Consider the following 22,443-nt stretch of genomic DNA (forward strand, 5'->3'; position numbering starts at 1 on the left):
TGACAAAAGCTTATCCCTTGAAACCAAAGGTCTGGTGTGAGTGAAGGAGAGGGAGAGAGAAAAAGTGGCAGTAGATCAATTTGTTGTCAGGACTGAAGACAGTGACTGTGAACTTAGGAGTATTTAATTGGTTGAAATCAAGGTCATTGTTGGACAAGCAGTATGATACCCGAGTTAGTACTCTGGTACTCTAGCTTTATATATGTGCCTGTTTGTTTACATAATCATGCTTTAAAAAAGTTACTCAAGAATTGTTTTGAGGCATTTGAGAAACGTTAGAATAATAATTTTTTCATTACTTTTTTAATTATAGATTTCTTCTCGGAGACATTAGCCAAATATTTTGTTTTTGTTTTTCAGTTTGGACAAACTTCACACTGCTCTCTCTGAGCTTTGTTTCTCCATCAATTATGTTCCTAATTTAGTCGTCTGGGAGCACACCTTTACACCACGCGAGTATTTGACTTCACATTTGGAAATACGCTTTACTAAGTAAGGGGTTTACCAATTTTGTAAAAGAAATCTGCAAAGTGTATATACGCGGTAATTTAGGATCACTAAATTTTAAGGTCAACATTAAATTTCTGTCTTGGAGGAAATATAAAATTAACAACTACTCAGCTCATAAAACTGAGGGCAAGATGGTGAAGAGACATGTGAAATGGAAATCACGAGTTTCACCACCTTCACTGGATCCTTGATCCTGGGTACATAAGCTCAGATGCTCCTTTACAGGAAAGGTGCAGAATCAGACATTGAGCCCCAGCTGTTAATAACAGCATTATCCAGAATATAGAATATTTGGAACCTGGGTTTGGGAAATAAGGGAAATAAGATGGAAGTGTTTCTTTTTAAAGAGACCATTTGATCATTTTCTAAATGGCCCAGCTGATTTAGTCAATAAAAATGGAAAACAACAACCCGGGTGAAGTCGTGGATTTATTTCATTTTCTGTGCTAAGTTAGGTAGTATCAGCAAGTGAGTAAAGGTTATTTAATTGGTTCCAGTCTGAAAGATTTGTGAGAGAAGTATTGACCAGACTTCCCCACCTGATTTTTTTTTCTTTAATCTAAGGAATTTCTGCTGGAACTTCAAGGCAGGAGAAATGCTGTTTGTTCCCTGTGTTAGTCTTGTCTGCTAACAAGCCAAGTGATGTCAGGCTTATACATGTATGACAGTCACTTTTGTGTGAGCTGCCTAGTACAGAATTGTATCAAAGAAAAATAAAATGCAGTGAGAAAAGGAAGAATATTGGTGTGATTTTTAAAGATTAAAACATTTTTTCTTTTCCCATCTATCTTATCCACAATTATGTTACCAAAGGAATATCTAGCTGCTTCAGTATATTTTCAGGATTCAATTTTATTAAATATTTGCATATTTTTGTTAATACATAAAAGACCAAAGGAAAAACTCAACTGAAATTGTACGTGTTAGCTGAATTCAAAGATGTTAAAGTCAACGAAAATAACTTAGCATAAAATTTGTGGACTGCCAGATGTAAGTTTTTTGGATTAAGGTTTTTTCTCGAGTTCATTGTTTTCACAGGATCATATTTGACTTGTATTGGATATATTATTCCCAATTGAGTTCAAGAACAATTCCATCTGAATTATTTCTCTCTCATTACATTTATTGCATTAGTACATTTGCTGATGGTCCTCAATTTAATGGGCAGGTGTCCATTGCCCTCCCTAAGTTTTCAGTGATAGGATCGCCAAATACCTCAGGGCTTTTTTGCTCAAGAAGAATGGAAAGGTATAAAATGAAAAAATTCACTCGGTTAGCAAATTGTAATGGACCCATTTTGAAATTGTTTTAGACTGTTAATTTGGTGGTGATATGCGTAAAATTGTCTAATTTAGTGAAAATGTTACTTGTCCTTCTCGACGACATTGCTCTTATTTTGGTCGCAGAAAATGTCAGTTCTAAATACAGGTATTATTTTTAAGGTTGCATTTTATGTTTTAATTTCAGATCAATTGTGGGAATGACTATGTACAATCAAGCAACACAAGAGATTGCCAAACCCTCTGAGCTGCTGACAAGTGTGAAAGCTTACATGACCGTACTTCAGTCCATTGAAAACTACGTGCAGATTGATATCACCAGAGTTTTTAACAATGTTCTTCTGCAGCAGACACAGCATTTAGATAGTCATGGTGAACCTACCATAACTAGCTTATATACCAACTGGCAAGTATTGAATTAATATACGTGTGATGTACATTGTTAATTATGTGTAAAGAGCATTAATTGATACAGCCGATGTTTCAAGACCACCTAATCCAGCTGTACATCTTCACAGGTATCTAGAAACTCTTTTGCGACAAGTCAGCAACGGACATATTGCGTACTTTCCAGCCATGAAGGCATTTGTGAACCTGCCTACAGAGAGTGAACTGACATTTAACGCAGAGGAATATTCAGACATTTCTGGTAAATAAGTTAAAGTATCTTCCTCTAAACATCTCTTTGTTTTATGAAGAAACCAATTAATCTTACCAGCCCTGTCGCAAAGCAGTTTTTGTTTAACCCACTATGTGCCTCCACATCTCCATGACCTTATTTTGCCTCAATGTTTTCCCTGTCTCCAGTTATTAGTAGTGGAAATAAAACTGACACTGCTGCTGCCAAGAAGCCTCTCTCAAAGTACCATATGTATTTTCACTGGTGAATTCAAATGTTTTCCAACAAAGAATTTGAATTTTAACTCTTTGTTGTCTCTTTCAGTTTTCTCCATTTCCACCTTCTCCTGACTGTGTTAACCTTTTACTGTCTACTGTTCGATGGGTGCTTATTGCTAATAATTACAGGGCTGCTGACTCCCTTAAGCTTATTCCTGGTATTTTCAACAAATGGTCTTCAACTTTCCAACAGCCTTACTCAAACAACTGTTTATGCCACCTTTTTCTCCAAAGCATTCCAAACTGAGGAAAATGAGGGAAAAGCCACATATCAACAAACTCAGGATTCTTCTCTTGTTTCTGACAGCAATTCCCAGGACTTTCTTTTCATTCTAGGGCATCCCAGAGATTTGACAAAGATATATACTTTTTTAAAAATGGTTTTCCTGATTTACCCTTAAGCGCCTATCCAGTACACTTCCATCTGTGATTGTCAAATAACAGTCAGGAGTCAGAATTACTTTCATGTCAGTAAATTGGATCAGTTGTTCAAAGGAGGACAACTTGATTTCTAGAGGAATTGTATATTTTTGGACACAAAATCGGCTTGTCTTTCAGACATACAATAATTTCTCTGTGCTACTTGTTATTTTTTTTTCCTTGCCTCAGTTTTTAGGATTGTTAAGCCTGTTCTTAACTGAGTAAAAGACCTTGATGTGCCTTTACCCTGGAAATACCTGATTGCAAAGATTTCAAAATTGATTTTCCACTTGCTGCACAGCAATATACATCAAGCTATAGATTGGATATGCGGTAAAGTAGGTAGCCTGGCCCAGGAAACACCGATAACATTTTTGATTCACTGTTAAATTATGCACGGTGAATGAGCAGTAAATGATTTCTCTGGACCCCGAACTGAGACAGGATGTTTGGGGTAAAGGGGCTCAGAATATTCAAAATTTATCTGTTTATTGGTTGTCTCATAAAATTAGAAAATCCAAACTCACTGAATTCAACTGTTTAACTATTTACAGCAAAAGCGGTATGTAATTTAGGCTCAATAGTGCCAATGTTGCTTCATATTGTTGGGCATGGGCAACTCTAACTTCATTTTACTAGCTTTTCCTTTCTCCTTAATCCCTTAGAGTGCATTCTCAACTACCTAACTCTTTCTAAATGCCTCAGCATAAACTGCAGCCTATGTGTTTTTTCTAAATTATTTTTTCATGTAGAAGTCAAATCAATTTATTGAAACATTCTCTCCTATAAATAAGCTGTTCAACTGACTGGAAAAAGATTTGTCCATAAACACATTGTTCCAGAAAGGCTGAGTGTTGCCAGTGTTCTCTGGCATGTGCTAATGATGTTTTTTTTTGTAATGGTATCTGTTTCCTCAACATTTATATTGCCAATCATGAATTAAAATGCTGCATGCTGTCAGTGCAAACAATCAACACCATGTTTATACTTGGAGAAAATAACATTCATGAAATAACATTTATAACCAGAATTATTTTCACACTATCCCTGACATACGGCCAAACTGACTGGCTACTGTTGATAAATCATCTACAGGGCAAAACCTTTAAATGTACATTTCTGTCTCAACTGAGTCATAAAGTTAAGTGGTTATAGCTCTTTGGTATGCAAAGATTATTATTAAACAGAAAAATCCCATAAAATGAGCCCTTGGCTAACATTCAAAACTAAAGTTTTAACGGTTCAGTTCCTTAAAATCATACAGTTTTGTTTGGATGATTTTTTAATGTTTGATATCTCTTCAGTTGAGTGGCGGAATTAAAGTCTCATTTCAAATGTAATTTAGTGCTAGAATATTCTGTGTGGACATATGTCCAAGACTAAGTTTTTCATTGTTTGCAACTTTTAAAGTAACAGTTATTCACCTTTGAATGAGGTCTGAAATAACTTTTCAGCCTCTTCTCTACTCATACTTTTTTTGTCACTCCAAAATATTCCTTGTCTGTTGCCCACTCCCCCATCCCCCTCATCAGCCAGAACAAAGGTAACCACCAATTTCTTTATCGCCAATGATCACCTAATTCCTCTCCATAGTCTTTTATATGGTCGTGGATATGCCGCTACGTTTGAGACTATCCTTTCAAGTACCTCAATTGTATCCTGATGAGCCTTATCTCCTCCATATCTTACCCCTGAATCTGTCAATTGTCTGTCATTTAAATCCTCTTAGCTTTCATGCTAAGCTGATCTTGCCTTTTCCTATTCCTAATATACTTATATGCAGTTTTCATCTGCACAAATTCCAGCTGATATTGTAAATGATGCCTTCTCAGAATTTGTCACTGTCTCTTTCAACAGCTTTGTCTCAAGAAAAGCTTTACAATTCTTTTGCCTGTAGGAACTTAAGTCCATTTCCAGCTATGCTCTCTTCTAAAATATTTGATCCTTGTCATCTCCAAAAGATCCAACAAAGCCTGTCTACCATCTGTGGAGTACAATTTAGGAGCGAGAGAGTACTTTTCTTTTCAACTCAGCATAGTCAGGACAAAGCAGCCTAAATGATTGACAGCCCATCAACCAAGTTAAAACTTATCTTATGAGAATGGGTTTGACAGACTGGGCTTGTTTCTCTTGGAGTTTAGAAGAGTGAGAAGTGCCTTGATTGAAGTGTATCACACCCTAAATGATTTTAATAAAGTGGATTTGGAGAGGATGCTTCCCCTTGGGGCTGAGTCCGGAACTAGGGGTCACCGTTTTAAAACTAGGGCCTCTCTTCTCAGACAGATGAGAATTTCTTTCCTGAGTGATTGTGCACCTTTGGATCTTGGTTTCAAAAGATGGTGGAGGTGGGTTTACTGAATATTTTTAAGGGAGCAGTAAACAGATTCTTGTTAGGCAAGAAAATCAAAGGTTATCAAGGCAGATGGGAATGTGCAAGTTGAAATACAAACTAGATCGGTCATAATTTTGTTGAATGGTCTATTTCTGCTCATATATGTTCACATTCAATACTTTTCCATGAAGTATTGTATACCATCCAGAAGAGATATTGCAGGGATTCACCAAGGCTCCTTTGATAGCAGGTTCTAAAGCATGGATCCTATCACCTAAAAGGAAAGAGGAGCAGTCGCTGGGGAAGCCAGTCAACTGAAAGTTCAACTCCAAGCACTATGCATCTCAGCTTGGAACTAGATCTCCATTCTTGCACAATTGTTTGGTCAGACTCTTAGAACTATTTTCCAAGCAGCATTATGAGTGTACCAAAACTACAAGGCTGTAGCTTGCTGCCATCTTCTTAAGTGCATCGAGGAATGGAAACCAGTGATCCTTGGTAGTGATGCTCACATTCCTGGAAATAATTAAAATTTGCCCCAGTTTTGACCACTGCTACATAAACAAAAAACTGAAGCCACAAAGGACTTCTGTTTTCTGTGACTATGGTGTAATAATGTTACTTTTTGACCTCTACAATATCTCTTCTGCCTTGTCACAGTTGACAAGATAATTGTCATCCAATGACCTCAACATTGTCCTGTTCCATGAATCTCCTTCAAATGGTTTTTTTTAAAGCCAGAGCATCTTCATTTCAATTCCCCCAAACATCATCTTCCCCTCTCCCTTTCACCTTGGTGATTATATGTAGCTACATGGTGATGTTATGGTTCAATACGAGTCAGCTACAAAGTGCATGTTGGCGATATCCAGCTTGATGTCTCCACTGTTATGTTGTCAAACACTAGGCTTAGAAGAGCACCATTTCTTTCTGCCTTCAATTCTGCCCCACTCTTACTGATTGTGTTCTTCTGTCATGGACTGAATCAATCTGAATCCCGTCTAAACCAGAATCTATTACTTATCTTCACCTTTAGAACATTGTCTCATTAAGTTCATCCGTCAACCCATTTGCTGCTGCACCCTTCGTTTGAGAGCTTTTGTCACTCAGAGTCACTTATGCCAGTACTTTCCTGGTTCATTTATTATCCTGTACCAATCTGTAACTTTCAGTTTACGTAAAATGCTAGTATCTCGCATGGGAGTTCCACTTACCTAACACCCCGTCCTTGATTTCCTGCCTTTGTTTTGGTATCGCAATTCTTCAGATTTTAATTTGAATCCATTGATGCTTGATTATCTCTCTTCCCAGCTGCTCTTTCCATTTTTCTGACTATAACCACTTGTTTTCCCTCTGCCTTCACCACTGAAGGCATGCCTAATTCCAAAATCTCTAAACTGCCTTTGTAGGGCCTTCCTAAAACTCACCTTTTAAATCACAGTTTGGATCATCCCTGACGCCTCTTTGTTTCCTTGTTGTTTTTATACATCAGTGAAGCAGCTTGGAACTTGTTACACCATTGACATGGTGCGCTAAAGAGAACTTCATCACTTGTCATACTATTAGATCAGCATTAGACATATTGTCAGGAGACACAGAGGGCAGTGATGGAGGTTGTTTTTTTGGACTGGAAGCCTGTGCCCAGCAGTGCTCAATAGGTACTAGGTCCACTTTTGTTTGTCATTTATATAAATGATTTGGATTAGGATATAGGAGGCATTGTTAGTAATTTTGCAGATGACACCAAAATTGGTGGTATAGTGGACAGTGAGGTAAATTATCTGAGATTGCATAAAGATCTTGATCAATTGGGTCAATGGGCTGAGGAATGGCAGATGGAATTTTAAACAAGGGCAGGAATTAAACAGTTAATGGTAGGGCTTTGGGTAGTGTTGTAGAAAAGAGAGACCGAGGGGTTCCGGTATATGACTCCTTGAAATTTGCATCTCAGGTAGGCAAGGATGGTTAAGGCATTTAGTGTGCTTGTCTTAATTGCTCAGATCATTGAGTGTAGGAGTTGGGATGTCATGTTGAAGTTGTACAGGACATTGGTGAGGCCTCTTCTGGATTACTATGTGTAGTTCTAGTTACTCTGTTATAGAAAGGATATTATTATCTTGGACAGGATTCATAAAAGATTTAGCAGAACGTTGCTGGGAATGGAGGGTTTGAGTTATAAAGATAGGCTGGAACTTTTCTCACTGGAGCACAGGAGGTTGAGGGGTGAAGGTTGGAAGAAGGTTGGGGAAGGTAGGTGGGATAGTGATAGGTCACTGCAGATAGGGAGTGGTGAAGATTGGTCAGTGAGGTGGGAGAGGCATATGGTGGAAGAGAAGATGGACAGGCTGTGTCAGGCAAATGAAGCAGGGATGAGATGGCAGGTTGGACGTGGAATGAGGGCAGAGTGTAGGTATTGCTCCTCCAGTTTGTGTGGTGTCCTTGTGGCACTGGAGGAGGCCCAGGATGGACATGTCACTTGAGGAGTGGGGGGGGGAGTTAAAATGGTGGGCGACCGGAAGGTGGAGTCATTGGTCGCATACAGAATGCAAATGCTGTACAAAATGGTCTCCAAGTCTACACTTGGTCTCACTGATGTAGAGGAGGTCACATCGGGAGCAACAGATGCAAGTTGGCAGATGTACAGGTGAACCCCTGTTGGGTACGTAACCCTTTTCATGACCATTGTGTGAAGCACTTTGAAGGTGACTTATTAAATATTTGTGAAGTTTGGTCACTGTTGTAAAGCATATTGCAGCCAATTTCCACAAACAGCAAAGTAACAATGTGCATATTGTCCCCAGCAAGTCATTGTTAACATTTTGTCTGTTCCTATTTTTCTGTCCTACCAGTTTTTATTTTTAACGTACATTTTTAATTTTCCCTGAGGTTAAAAAGAAATCTGCTTATGGAGTGCACCATCTTTCAACTCGGCAATCTGATATTTTACTAGCACTTAAACATTCAGCAACAGTAAAGGCATACAGATTTTCAACACTTTGAGTTCCTCAAATATATGTACAATTATTCCCTTATTTTCTTTCATGTTTCAAGGTTTTGGACAATCTTTGACAATATGCATGTGCTAACCTAATGACCATTTTATTGGTTCTGTGGCATGCTATCTGATAAGGCTTGTTTTCCCACAGAAATGAGGGCTCTTTCAGAACTTCTGGGTCCATATGGAATGAAATTTTTAAGTGAAAGCTTGATGTGGCATATTTCCTCACAGGTAGCAGAACTCAAGGTAAGGTTGGGGGTTTCATTGCAGCATGCCAGTGCTAAGAATGAAATAGTTTAAAAAATTAGTATTATTAAATGAGATTGACTGTAAAAATTTAAGGCTTTTACCGTGAAGGGAATTTGTCAGTGGGTTTCGAAAGATTGTTAGAAGTATCTTGAGTCAGTTATAAACACATCAAAATATTTTTGTGCTGTTATAAAACATATGTTGTAAAGTTAACCACATTTGTTGGAATGAACGGGAGCCTAATTTGAAGTAGTTTACCGTGTTTTTCGATTTTCATAAGATTTGGCTTTTGCTGTGTACATTTTTTGTAAAATCTGAGGTCGTGAGCTAGTTTCGCCAGTAACCTTGCGGTGAATGTTTTGAACAGACTACAATATGACACACTTAGCCTTGCATCATGACTGTTAACTTCTGTGGTTGCAGTAAATCGTTGTGGCATTACTGACAGACTTGATATGAGCAGTCCTTCATTTTAACTGTTGGGCGCAGACTCCATTCAAGATGTGAAATTCCACGAGTCATGCTTCACTTTTCTTACATTTCGAATGAATAATATCGTCTCCGAATTTGATTTGTTGAAATCAGTCACATAAAGCCAAGAAATCATTTTCTCATTTTTGAATAAACAACCAAGTCACTGTGTAATTTTTGAGTACAAGAACTCAAGTGTGACTAAATGAATGTAACGTGTGAATGTGATCTAAATTTTGTTTAGCTGAAGGAGATATTATAAAAACAAAGGGAGGTGATAGCCTGCTGATATAATCACTAGACTACTAATCCAGAGCCCTGATAATGTTTTGAGGACCAGGGTTTGAATCCTGCCATGGCAGATGATGGAATTTGAGTTGGATTTATTTTTAAATGGAATTAAGAATCTAGTAGTAACCAAAAATCCCTTTGGCTTGTAGTGAATAGATCCTCATGTCTGTCTGTGGCTCAGCCCTCTGAATGGTTTTGAACCAAAGCTCCTACTGAATACTGGCTAGGCCCCTGACTGACATCTATGCCGGTCCCTGATTACTAACATCTTTCAGGGAAGGAAACTGCCATCCTTACCTGGTCTGGCCTACATGTGACTCCAGACCTCCAGCAATGTCATTGACTCTGAACTGCACTGTGGGCAATTAGGGATGGCAATAAATGTTGGCCTAGCCAGTGATGCCTGCATCCTGTGAATGCATTAAAAAAAGTTAAGGTGAATTAAGTTTTGCCATCATAAATTATCTCCCAATTTTATAAAAGAAAATTTTACCCTTAGTTTCTTGTTGGCAATTTTCCTAGCAATGTGAAAACTCTTTGTTTGAGTCTTACTGTTAGGCTGTTACAGTGCCTCAATAATACGGACTGCACAAAAGTGACCAACTGCTGCCGGTAACACCTTGGGTCATCTTTGTGAATTGTGGTTTGCACGTGCCATTGCAAAGTTACTCATGATGATTTCAACTTCACCTACATGACTACAAGCAATCTGTAATAAGCAGTTACATTGCTAAGATTAATTGTGGCCAGGATTTGTATTCCATGTAGTTGGTCACTGTATGTATGCCGTATGTAGAATACTGTGAAAAAAGGTATCCTTTAACTTGAACTATCTAAGTGCCTGAACCTGATTAATACAATTGCCCCTTGAAAAAGTTGACATTGTTCACAAATGGAGACTGTTCACAGGAAAGTAAAATTACTCCACCCCATTCTCAGTGTCGTGGCAGCTGTTTGTCAGTTCCACGTTTTGAACAAGGATGGAAACTGCTTTGCAGAGTAAGTTGCAGGCTCAGCCTGTTTAACTAGATGACCCCCAAACCACCACCTTCATTTATTCAGTGATAATGGGAACTGCAGATTCTGGAGAATCCAAGATAATGAAATGTGAGGCTGGATGAACACAGCAGGCCCAGCAGCATCTCGGGAGCACAAAAGCTGACGTTTCGGGCCTAGACCCTTCTTCAGAGAGGGGGATGGGGTGAGGATTCTGGAATAAATAGGGAGAGAGGGGGAGAGATGGAGAGAAAAGAAGATAGGTGGAGAGGAGAGTATAGGTGGGGAGGTAGGGAGGGGATAGATCAGTCCAGGGAAGACGGACAGGTCAAGGAGGTGGGATGAGGTTAGTAGGTGAACTGATGTCAATTTCAAGCCCACCGACTCACACAGCTACCTAGAATACACCTCCTCCCATCCATCCTCCTGCAAAAATTCCATCCCCTATTCCTCATTCCTCCGCCTCCGCCGCATCTGCTCCCACGATGAGGCATTCCACTCCCGCACATCCCAGATGTCCAAGTTCTTCAAGGACCGCAACTTTCGCCCCACAGTGGTCGAGAACGCCCTTGACCGCGTCTCCCGTATTTCCTGCAACACATCCCTCACACCCCGCCCCCGCCGCAACCGCCCAAAGAGGATCCCCCTCGTTCTCTCACACCACCCCACCAACCTCCGGATACAACGCATCAACCTCCGACACTTCCGCCATCTACAATCCGACCCCACCACCCAAGACATTTTTCCATCCTCACCCTTGTCTGCTTTCCGGAGAGACCACTCTCTCTGTGACTCCCCTGTTTGCTCCTCACTGCCCTCCAACCCCACCACACCCGGCACCTTCCCCTGCAACAGCAGGAAATGCTACACTTGCCCCCACACCTCCTCCCTCACCCCTATCCCAGGCCCCAAGATGACTTTGCACATTAAGCAGAGGTTTACCTGCACATCTGCCAATGTGGTATCCTGCATCCACTGTACCCGGTGTGGCTCCCTCTACATTGGGGAAACCAAGCGGAGGCTTGGGGACCGCTTTGCAGAACACCTCCGCTCGGTTCGCAATAAATAACTGCACCTCCCAGTAGCAAACCATTTCCACTCCCATTCTTTAGATGACATGTCCATCATGGGCCTCCTGCAGTGCCACAATGTTGCCACCCGAAGGTTGCAGGAACAGCAACTCATATTCTGCTTAGGAACACTGCAGCCCAATGGTATCAATGTGGACTTCACCAGCTTCAAAATCTCCCCTTCCCCCACCGCATCCCAAAACCAGCCCAGTTCGTCCCTCCCCCCACTCCACCACACAACCAGCCCAGCTCTTCCCCTCCACACACTGCATCCCAAAACCAGTCCAACCTGTCTCTGCCTCCCTAACCTGTTCTTCCTCTCACCCATCCCTTCCTCCCACCCCAAGCCGCACCTCCATCTCCTACCTACTAACCTCATCCCACCTCCTTGACCTGTCCATCTTCCCTGGACTGATCTATTCCCTCCCTACCTCCCCACCTATACTCTCCTCTCCACCTATCTTCTTTTCTCTCCATCTTCGGTCTGCCTCCCCCCCTCTCCCTATTTATTCTAGAACCCTCACCCTATCCCCCTCTCTGATGAAGGGTCTAGGCCCGAAACATCAGCTTTTGTGCTCCTGAGATGCTGCTGGGCCTGCTGTGTTCATCCAGCCTCACATTTCATTACCTTCATTTATTCCTTGCACTCACTGTCAATTACATAATTTCTGTGCTTTGCCACATTTCTGCCCAACTGTTTCGTTTAAATCTTTATCTCTACAAATTAACCTACTCGGTCTATAGATTGATGACATCGCCCATTGTGATGCACTGCTCCCTCATTCATGTCAGGGTGGGGTGTTTACCATCAGTAACCCGTTAGGCAATAATCTCTTCAACGCGTGATCCCCTCTAACCCTCGTATGTTGAATTGACCCTAAATAAATATCGTCTGCTCTGCATCCCTCCATGCTGCCTCCAATTCCCACATTTAACTTCCCTGACTTGCCCACCACACAACTGGCCCCTGATAGTACCCTTTGGCTTGCAGTGAATAGATCCTCATGTCTGTCTGTGGCTCAGCCCTCTGAATGGTTTTGAACCAAAGCTCCTACTAAATACTGGCTAGGCCCCTGACTGACATCTATGCCGGTCCCTGATTACTGACTTGACACTAATCCCCAGACTGGTTTTGTAAATCCAGCAAAACTAAGTGTTGCCCACACCTCAGACTAAGAAGGATAAGCACCCCACCCCCCCCCCCCCCACCCCCGAAAATAAAGAACCCTAACCCAAGTGGCAAAGTGAACGTGTCCGAGCTCTTAGATGTAGATCAGACTGCCCCCTTGGCTTATTGTGGTATACTGAGGAATAGTCCACTGAGGCTTTGAAACATAATCTTTTGGTTGAAGCATATAGATTGTGTTCACCAAGTACACTACTTTCACGTTCTGGAGGTATGCTGTTGGCAATCTGTTGACATGTTGATTATTGCTGATAAGCATGATAGGCTGCCTAGCTTTGTGTTTGCGCTTAAAGACAAGTGAAACTTTAAGTCCTGAATGAGGCATCAATGCACAAAAAAGCCAAGCATGGTAGAGATATCGTGATTATTCAAATACTCACACGGTGAGTGAGCACAAAGAAAGCAAGCAAATCAGAGCTGATTTGCACTCTGTTTTAATGGATACCTGACACTGCATGCAATAAGACCTGGCAGCAGATTGTAATGTGCTATGACGACATGGTGAGGCTGGCTGCCCTGTGAAATTAGGATGGAGACAGTTTATGCCATTAGAGCATGCCCTGAGATGTTGGGCACCAGTGACCAAGACACATCCTCATCCTGGAGCAAGCAGCTGGAGCTGACAGGTACCCACTCGAACTTTCATGTCAGGAATTGTCCAATTTCTGTCCTCCTTGGTTACATAACTAACTCACACACACGCATGCGCGTGCTCTCTCTCTCTCTCTCGCACACGCGCACTCACACTCGCACGCACACATATACGATTTACATTTTGTATCCCAAAGTCTTGGCTATAATGTTTATGGCTGTTGAAAATAAAGTCATTAGATGCTGAAAATTATAAATGATAATTCAATGTACAATTGTGACCTCTTTCCCTATTCTCCCCTCCTTGAAACGTTGACCACTGAAATATGAAATTTAAAATACATTAATCTTATTTGTTTTATTCTTTCCTTAAATTGCACGTACGTGACATTAGTAACATTGTGAAGCATGTTCATTCCCTTCTAAAATTTTTGTGTTAAAAATACAACGATTTGTGTACAACTTAAGCAAGAGGAAATCAGCTGTTGTTATCATGAATAGAAATCATCATAGAATCCCCTCCAGTGTGGAACCAGGCCCTTTGGCCCAACAAGTCCACACTGAACCTCAGAGCACCCCACCCAGAATCATACCCTGTAACCCATCTAATCGACACATCCCTAAACACTATAGGCAATTTAGTATAGCTAATTCACCTAGCCTGCACATCTTTGGACTGTGGGAGGAAACCAGAGCTCCCGGAGGAAACACAAGCAGACACTGGGAAAACGTGCAAATTCCACACAGACAGTTGCCTGAGGTGGTGGAATCGAACCCGGGTCCCTGGTGCTGTGAGGCAGCAATGCTAACCATTGAGCCGCCGTGCTGCCCTCAGCTGATATAGAATCGATATATTGATATTTAAAATTGTCTTTATTTTTGCTCCACTACATTAATACGAAGATTATTTTCAAATTGCTGTAGTCATGCTGTATTTATAAAATGATTAAAATATAGAGAAACATTCACTTATTTGAAAATAGCCTGCAGATAAAAATGGGCTTGAGAAATAGGATTCTCACAGACTTTGCAAGACATTCTCCTCTCTCGGAAATGAAATTATTTTTCATTTGCAGTCAACCTCGGGAGAATTTTGTGTTGTGTGAAAACGGTATTGGCAGTTGGTATCCCTTACATAGAAAAGATCATTTAAACTTTGCCTTCATATGAAAGTAATTTATTTCTTTGTGGAGGAGGGGTTTGGAAGGAACAGAAGAATGTGTGATTTGGACTAAATAAAGGTAGGCGCGCATTCCTGTCAATTCAGAGTTTTTATTTCCCATTTCAGCATTTTGTGTTTAATATAAAATTATAGCTAACGTGTTTTAACTGTTTCTGCCAAATAACAAAGATGATTATCGTTTTACAAGGCTTTTCAGTAATTATCATAGATTTTTCAACTAATTGATGAGCTAAAATGAAGAAAATTCTTAAAAATTCATTGTCTTCGAAGATGTATTTTTAATTGTATAATGAGGAAAACTTTTAAAAATCAAAGTTTTACTCCCAGTAAATCCTGATAAATTGTCTCTTCACCACAAAACTGGCATTAGTAAGAAGGTAACCCCTTATGTTCTGGAACTATTTCAGAGGTTAAAATTGCAGCTTTGACTTGAGATCTATCAAGAGCCAATCAAAAGCTACTCATCACAAAGCTTTACTCAAGTAGGTAGTACATTTGAGGCTGCTGTAACAAGAGTGGGGGATGGGCAGTGAAATGGATTGGCATAGTATGGGGAGACCTGCTTGATAATTACATTAATGTCTTTTCAAAAATCACTTTTTGTAAAACTGCCAACATATGAGGAATGAGTTGGCGGCTAGACTTCCAATAAATTTGCAATGTGGAATGAGACTATCCGTCATAAAACATTAAATTTGGAAATTTCTATACGCCAGATTTAACATTTTCATGCTCAACTTATCAAGTGGAAAACCTGATATTTCCATCTATATTATGATATAACAGTGCCTCACTGTCTTTACTTTCCTCTTAACCTTTAATAGAAAAACTAGTGCTGATAAGTAGCTGAAGCAGGATAGCATTCAACTGTGATCATCACCACAACAAAATTGTCAGAAGATGCTTTCTTTTCATGTTCCAATATGAAGAATCAGTGCTTGTGCAGTGCACTAGTGTTGCTGTCCGTGAAACTGCACCCACGAGTGCATTGCTGACATGTATAAAGGAAAAAGATGGGTTCATTTAAAAATACAAGTAATTAAATTTAATCATTTTGAAGTGGTACTGCAGCTCAGGCACTAACATTCCCTCCATGGTTAGACTGTAGCATAGAAAATTGTATCTCTTTGAACTCATTTTTTTAAAAAATTACTTATGATACAATAATTAACCAAATTAGGCATCTTTTCTGCTCATTGAGAAGAATCAGGCTGTTTGAGTGTTTCCATGGCATCGATTGTTCCATCCTGGAATGGAAGTTTGAGAGGAACAAAGAAAGGAACATGGGTACGTTTTTAATCCCACTTTGTTTCTATTTGGATTAAAAGTGGGAAGAGCAAGAAACAGAGATAACAAAGTGTGGGGCTGGACGAACACAGCACGCCAAGCAGCATCTTAGGAGCACAAAAGGTGATGTTTCAGGCTTACACCCGGCCCAAAACGTCAGCTTTTGTGCTCCTAAGATGCTGCTTGGCGTGCTGTGTTCATCCAGCCCTACACTTTGTTACCTCGGATTCTCCAGCATCTGCAGTTCCCATTATCTCAGAGCAAGAAAGAGGGTAGATTATTATGTGTGTTTCAGCAGTCATACCAAGCAGTGAAATGTTTGTTATAAACTCTTGATCTCTTTGAGAACTGACTATTTGTGAATCATCTGGAGCTTATGAGCCTTGTTTCCCTCTCCAGATTGAAATATGTTTGATTTTGATTATCTGAAGAACTGTCTGATACTAAGTATTTTTTCTTCCTAGAAATTAGTAGTGGAAAATGTTGATGTGTTAACACAAATGAGGACCAGCTTTGACAAGCCAGATCAGATGGCAGCACTCTTCAAAAGATTAACATGTGGGTATAGCATTCATTATCAGGTTACAGAAACCTTGCAAACAAAGTAACCATTTTGAAATCGTAACCTCATTGCAATGTAGTTAAAGGCTGAGCATTCATCTTGCCTTTACACAAGGAACTCTCATTTGTATATAATTGTATATTTTTTAACTTTTTAATCTTGTGCATTGCCATCATTTAATACAAATTCCAGGCACTGCTGCTTCACATTGGCGTTTATGCACTTTTTTTTTCCTCCAGAATGTTTGACAAAAACAGCAGAACCTTTTTCTAAAGCTCAGTAAGGCCATCTTCCGTTAACAAAAAAAATCATGGTTTAAGAAGTCCGTTATGTTCTAAGTGTGCCTGTAAATTTTTATTTGCAAAAACAGTTCTTTGGCTTATATGTGATAAGTTAGCTGCGAAGTGCTTACTTTAGTCCCAGTAATTTTACTTCACTGAAATATTTGCGCTTTACTATAATTGGATGTTGCCAGACAACTTAATCTGCACTTTAGACAAGAAATCCACGCTTTTAATAGTTTACCATGCTTGAATAATTTCAGACTTTTCCACTCTCTTTAGCTGTATTTACTCTAAAACTATTTTGAGAAAAGAATGATAGCCTCCAATTCGACATAACTGCATGCTGATTTGTGGCAAAGTAAAAGTGGCAAAATTGGAAAATTTATCAGTTTAGTAAGTCAGAATAGCCCTGATCAGCAACAGAGATAAAAACAAATGATTGTGTTCAGGATATTCATTTTTCTCACCTTTTATAGAAAATGGTAGTACATTTCTTAGTTGTTTTTGCAGCTTTCGTCCAGGTAAGGCAGGAAATTGTGGAAATTAAGTTTTACATAGAACATAGAACAGTACAGGCCCTTCGGCCCGCAATGTTGTGTCGAACTTTTACCTTAACTTTTAGCTCCATATTGATGGGTACAAATTGCCAGGCTATTGTGATGATCAATTTAAAAGTAGATTTTGATTTTGGTAAAGTCTTATTGTTATCCCAGCTGACTTTTCTACCTGACTTGAGAGTGCACTGCAGCCGTTTCACAGCAACCTTTCTTAATAGCTGTCATTCTTAAAGAACTTATCTATTAACAGAAACCAGACAGTGGCTAACCTAGGGCATTTAAACAATGTGCACTTGGGAGCTGGAGATAACTGAATACTTCTAAATTTTTTTTGATTTTTCAAACAAAAATAAGTAGTAGGTGGTGGTTTATACTCTCACAACCTTGGGCATGGACTTTGAATCAAGTTTCCTAGCCTGACAAAATTGGAATATACAAGTAAGTATTTAAAGCCACACAAGCGACTGACAAATTAGAAATGAAGGGGTCAGAACATTGAAAGCCTGCAAGTTAACAATTCAGCTTCTAAAATAGTCAAAGAAAACATTTTATTAATTCACTTAGCCAGTATCCAAAAATAATTGGGAAAGAGGAGTCAACTATTTTTCATTTTATCTTTAACTAAAATGCTGTCATATTTAATGATCAAATACCATCCATTCAGAACTGTACACAGTTAATGCCATATGTAGAATATATGTAAACTTTCAGACCTTCCTGATTCTTTTCAAGAAAATAACATATCTTGGATTCACTTACATTTCACATTTTAATATTTCAGATGAAAGTTTAAAATATTATTTAACACGAGAAATGTGCACGTAATTGTTTTTGTTTAGTGCATTGAAGTTCCATTATTGGGTAATTAACAATTCATCTGAAAGACGGCTGAGAATCATATAATCTAACAAAAATCATATAATGGATACTGATAGGTGTGTAAAATGACTGGCTCATTTTTTTGGTCTGTCTCGAGGAGGAAAAATTTAAATGACACTCTTCTTTCTTTGCCCCTGAATAATCTAGCGGTTGACAGCGTATTGAAGAGAATGACAATAATTGGTGTTATCTTATCATTCCGTTCACTAGCACAGGAAGCACTCAAAGATGTAAGTATTAACAGATTTGCACATATGATGAACACATAATTATGGTCAAATTATTGAACTTGCATGATGGCTAGCATTGGTGTTATTACTTGTAAATATTTGACTATAAATTATATTTTAAAAAAAATATTGAATTAAGGAACTCCAAAGGGGGGTAAAGGTTAGCTAAAGTATAACCAATTCTAGCAAATTCCACTCGATTAATTGAAAATATATCTCTTTTTTTTTCCCAGACATAATGCAAGGAAATTACTATCGGTTGTAATGAACTAACTAAAATTTACAATCTTGTTTAGAGCAACTAACCTTTTTAATCAGTTACATTGATGAAAGAGAGCCTAAATTTGAGGTGTTATGTTCTGACTGATGTAATGTAGCTTTTATTTGAGGAGGACCCTGACAAGGTGGACGATGACGGTACCCTGATTATATGGTGTCTTTGATACCGTTAAATGTTCCAACATGCTTCAATGAACCATTGTTAACAGAAGTATATATTTATGTTGTTTCTCTAATGCAACAAATACCTAAGGTCCTTCATAGATGTTGAAAGTGAAATTGGAAACCAGGTCGTTATGCAAACAAGATGGGCAGTTTTTAGATGATCTGAAGTTGACTGAGTGTAGAATATGGGACACCAGTGATGAATAGATTGAGATGGTCAAATGGCACAAATATATAAATCCTGTCTGGATACCAGATAAGAAATCTGATAACTTATCAGTAATGGAGAGGTCAACAAAGGTGATCAAGCTGATATCATTAGTGTACTAATGCAGTGTTTTGAGATGATGTCACCAAATGGGCAACATGCAGATGTGAAATAAAAGTGAACCAACAGCATTAAAAGGCACCTTTATTATTTTAAAATGTGCCTAGGCACTCAACAAGAGCATTGTTAATCAAAATTTGACATCATGTCACCGAAGGAGTTATCAGAATAGTTGACCAAAAGCTTGGCCTAAGATGCACGTTTTAAGGAGCACCTTACAGATCAAGAGAGAGGTAGAGAGCTTTAAGGAGATAACGCGAATGTTTCAGTTCTTAGGAAACAAAGCACCTCTGTCTATGATAAAGCAATTAGAATTAGATATACATAAGAGGCCAAATTGGCGTGAAATTTCAGGAGTAAAAGGCAGAGCCAGGGAGACACAATTTCAACAATTTTGAATTTTCCTTTCTGCTAGACTACTGAAACTTAGCATCTCCCGGTGATATTTTAGCAGGACCTAATGCAAATAAAGTACGTAGTTTTAGGTGATCTGTGGGGCTGCAGAAGGGACATGGCCAAAGTGAATTACATCACTGGCTGTCCAAAACCAATAGTCTCAATTGCTCAGGACAATCTTATTGCAGGACAATCAAATCTTGAGTGCTGGAACTTTGTCCTGGATTATAGCCAAGATGTACTTGCATTTAATGCGTTCACTTACATTTAATACACATCCCTCGAGACAGTGCTACTGAACTTTGTTGTTGAACTGTTCAGTCACATTACTGTAAGTAAACCCACAATGCCATTAGGGAAGGAAGTCCAGGGCTTTGACCTTGCAACACTCACGAAATGGCAATGTATTTGCAAGTCAGGGCAGTGAGTATTACAGACAATGATAGATTAATTGAGCAAATTGATGACAGATTGGTTTCAGCACAGGTAAGTGTGATGTCCTCCATTTTGAACCTAACGTGCATCCTTTCTGATTGGTGAAAAACTAGCAACAAAGGAGGTTCAAAGAAACCTGGGGGACAAAGTAAATAGATTACTGAAATAGCATAAACAAGCTCAGACAATAACAAAATAACAAAAATGTCTAACGGAGTGTTTTTTATATGTAGAGGATTAGGATGCAAATGGGTAGAAGTTGTACTTCAGCTTTACAAAACACAGACTGGAACATTTGAAGGAGATGACTAGTTTAATGAAAAAATTAAAATGTTGATTAAATAAAAAAGAATGAATGAAGATAAATTAAATTGCAGCATTTGGAAAAGTCCCAAGACAATAGTGGAGGGGGGGAAATGCATTTTGGAAGTGCAGGACTAGTAGAATCTTGAATGCTGTAAAGACCGTAGAACATGACCACACAGCCATGACAAAATACAGACAAAAGACCGGTGAACCTCACGTATTTATAAAAACAAAATTGTGCAAAAAGAGTGATCAGACTTAAAAAAATATATTTTTGTGGATATAAAATGAAAGACTGTTTGGCAGCCATGAAAATCTAAAAGCCAGTGCATGCATACTACAGAGCTATTAAAGTAACAAAGTGTGAAGCTGGATGAACACGGCAGGCCAAGCAGCATTTCAGGAGCACAAAAGCTGATGTTTCGGGCCTAGACCTTTCATCAGAGGTCTAGGCCCGAAACGTCAGCTTTTGTGCTCCTAAGATGGTGCTTGGCCTGCTGTGTTCATCCGGCTTCACACTTTGTTATCTTGGATTCTCCAGCATCTGCAGTTCTCATTATCTCTGGCTACATAAGAGTGTGGGTTTGTCATCAATTGCCACTGAAGTTGAGATAAAGACTCCCGAAAGAAGTTATACTGGATTGTGAATATTATTTTCTTTAAATCTTATTTATCTGAATATCCAAAAGAAATTTTAAAATGAATTTAAACATTGTGTATAGAATAGTAAATGGCTTTACAACCATAATGCAGCTTAGAATTTATTCTTAAAATAAATATTCACCAGCAATTAGAAGAGTTGTAGTCTCATGCTTACGTCCTCACAAGCCCACATTCACATCACAATAATTGTGGAATCCTTAAATTAGGATTCTAAGTGCTGGTATCAATAAATTTTTAAAAGTTATTTCTGGTTTATAATACCTGTCGATAAGTTCTACACTGAGATAATTTTGGTGGTTTGAGAATTCCTCAGAGTGGACATCATCTTATTGTATGACACAGTCTGTACTTGGTGCAAATGACTGAATTGCTTGATCAACTGTAATTTCTCTGAGGGATGGTTACAAGCTGACAATAAGTTTCACTGGGTAGGTTTACCTTGCTGGGCAGTAAATCTTCGCAGCCAAACCTGGATTATAGTGAGCACTTCTCGGTATCGCACTTTCTGAAAAATACATTACCCTTGTGTTAGTAAGGCTGTTTATTCAGATAAAGACAGTAAAGATAAAAAGGGAGAGAGGGGGAGGCGGACTGAAGATAGATAGAGGAGAAGATAGGTGGAGAGGAGAGTATGGGTGGGGAGGTAGGGAGGGGATAGGTCAGTCTGGGGAGGACGGACAGGTCAAGGAGGCGGGATGAAGTTAGTAGGTAGGAAATGGAGGTGCGGCTTGAGGTGGGAGGAGGGGATAGGTGAGAGGAAGAACAGGTTAAGCAGGCGGGGACGAACTGGGCTGGTTTAGGGATGCAGTGGTGGTGGGGGGAGATTTTGAAGCTGGTGAAATCCACATTGATACCATTGGGCTGCAGGGTTCCCAAGCGGAATATGAGTTGCTGTTCCTGGAACCTATGGGTGGCATCATTATGGCACTGCAGGAGACCCAGGATGGACATGTCGTCTAAGGAATGGGAGGGGGAGTTGAAATGGGTCGTGACTGGGAGGTGCAGTTGTTTACTACAAACCAAGCATAGGTGTTCTGCAAAGCGATCCCCAAGCCTCCACTTGGTTTCCCCAATGTAGAGAAAGCCACACTCTGTACAGTGGATGCAGTATACCACATTGACGGATGTGCAGGTTAACATCTGCTTGATGTGGAAAGTAGGACTGTTCATTGATGAGCTTGCACAATGTTTAGCATCCATCATGAATCCTCCAAAAGTGAAGCAGATTGTATTCAAATTCAGCAAGACTTGGACAACAGTTATTCTTCATCTGATGAATATATGTAATGCTTCTTGACGTTTGATGGCATCACCATAGCTGAATTCCCACTATCGACATCCTGAGAGTTGCTATCCACCAGAAACTGAGCTGAACAACCATATAAATATTGTGGCTACAACAGCACGTAAGACACTGGGAATTTGAAATCAAGTAACTCGGCTTCTGACTCCTCGCAACCTGTCCACTTACCTACAAGGTCAAGACTTTGATGGAATTCTTTGCGTTTGATGGATGCAGTTCCAGCTACACTCCATAAAATCCACACAATCAAAGCAATGCAGTTTTCTTGATTGACAGACTATCTCCTTCGAGATTC

The 22,443-nt window shown here is 39.5% G+C and overlaps 1 protein-coding gene across 4 annotated transcripts in view; it reads left to right on the top strand.

The window, feature by feature from the left end:
* nckap1 (NCK-associated protein 1) overlaps positions 1-22,443 on the top strand; it is a 197,991-nt gene that overhangs the window by 146,198 nt on the left and 29,350 nt on the right. For all 4 annotated transcript variants that reach the window (XM_048534158.2, XM_048534159.2, XM_048534160.2 and 1 more), the window contains 6 exons: positions 361-492; positions 1,978-2,196; positions 2,309-2,439; positions 8,586-8,683; positions 16,226-16,319; positions 18,191-18,273. In XM_048534158.2, coding sequence (XP_048390115.1) covers positions 361-492; positions 1,978-2,196; positions 2,309-2,439; positions 8,586-8,683; positions 16,226-16,319; positions 18,191-18,273 — 757 coding nt within the window. The remainder of the gene's footprint in view (positions 1-360; positions 493-1,977; positions 2,197-2,308; positions 2,440-8,585; positions 8,684-16,225; positions 16,320-18,190; positions 18,274-22,443) is intronic.

The sequence above is a fragment of the Stegostoma tigrinum genome, chromosome 7 (assembly GCF_030684315.1).
Source record: "Stegostoma tigrinum isolate sSteTig4 chromosome 7, sSteTig4.hap1, whole genome shotgun sequence".
Lineage (NCBI taxonomy): Eukaryota > Metazoa > Chordata > Chondrichthyes > Orectolobiformes > Stegostomatidae > Stegostoma > Stegostoma tigrinum.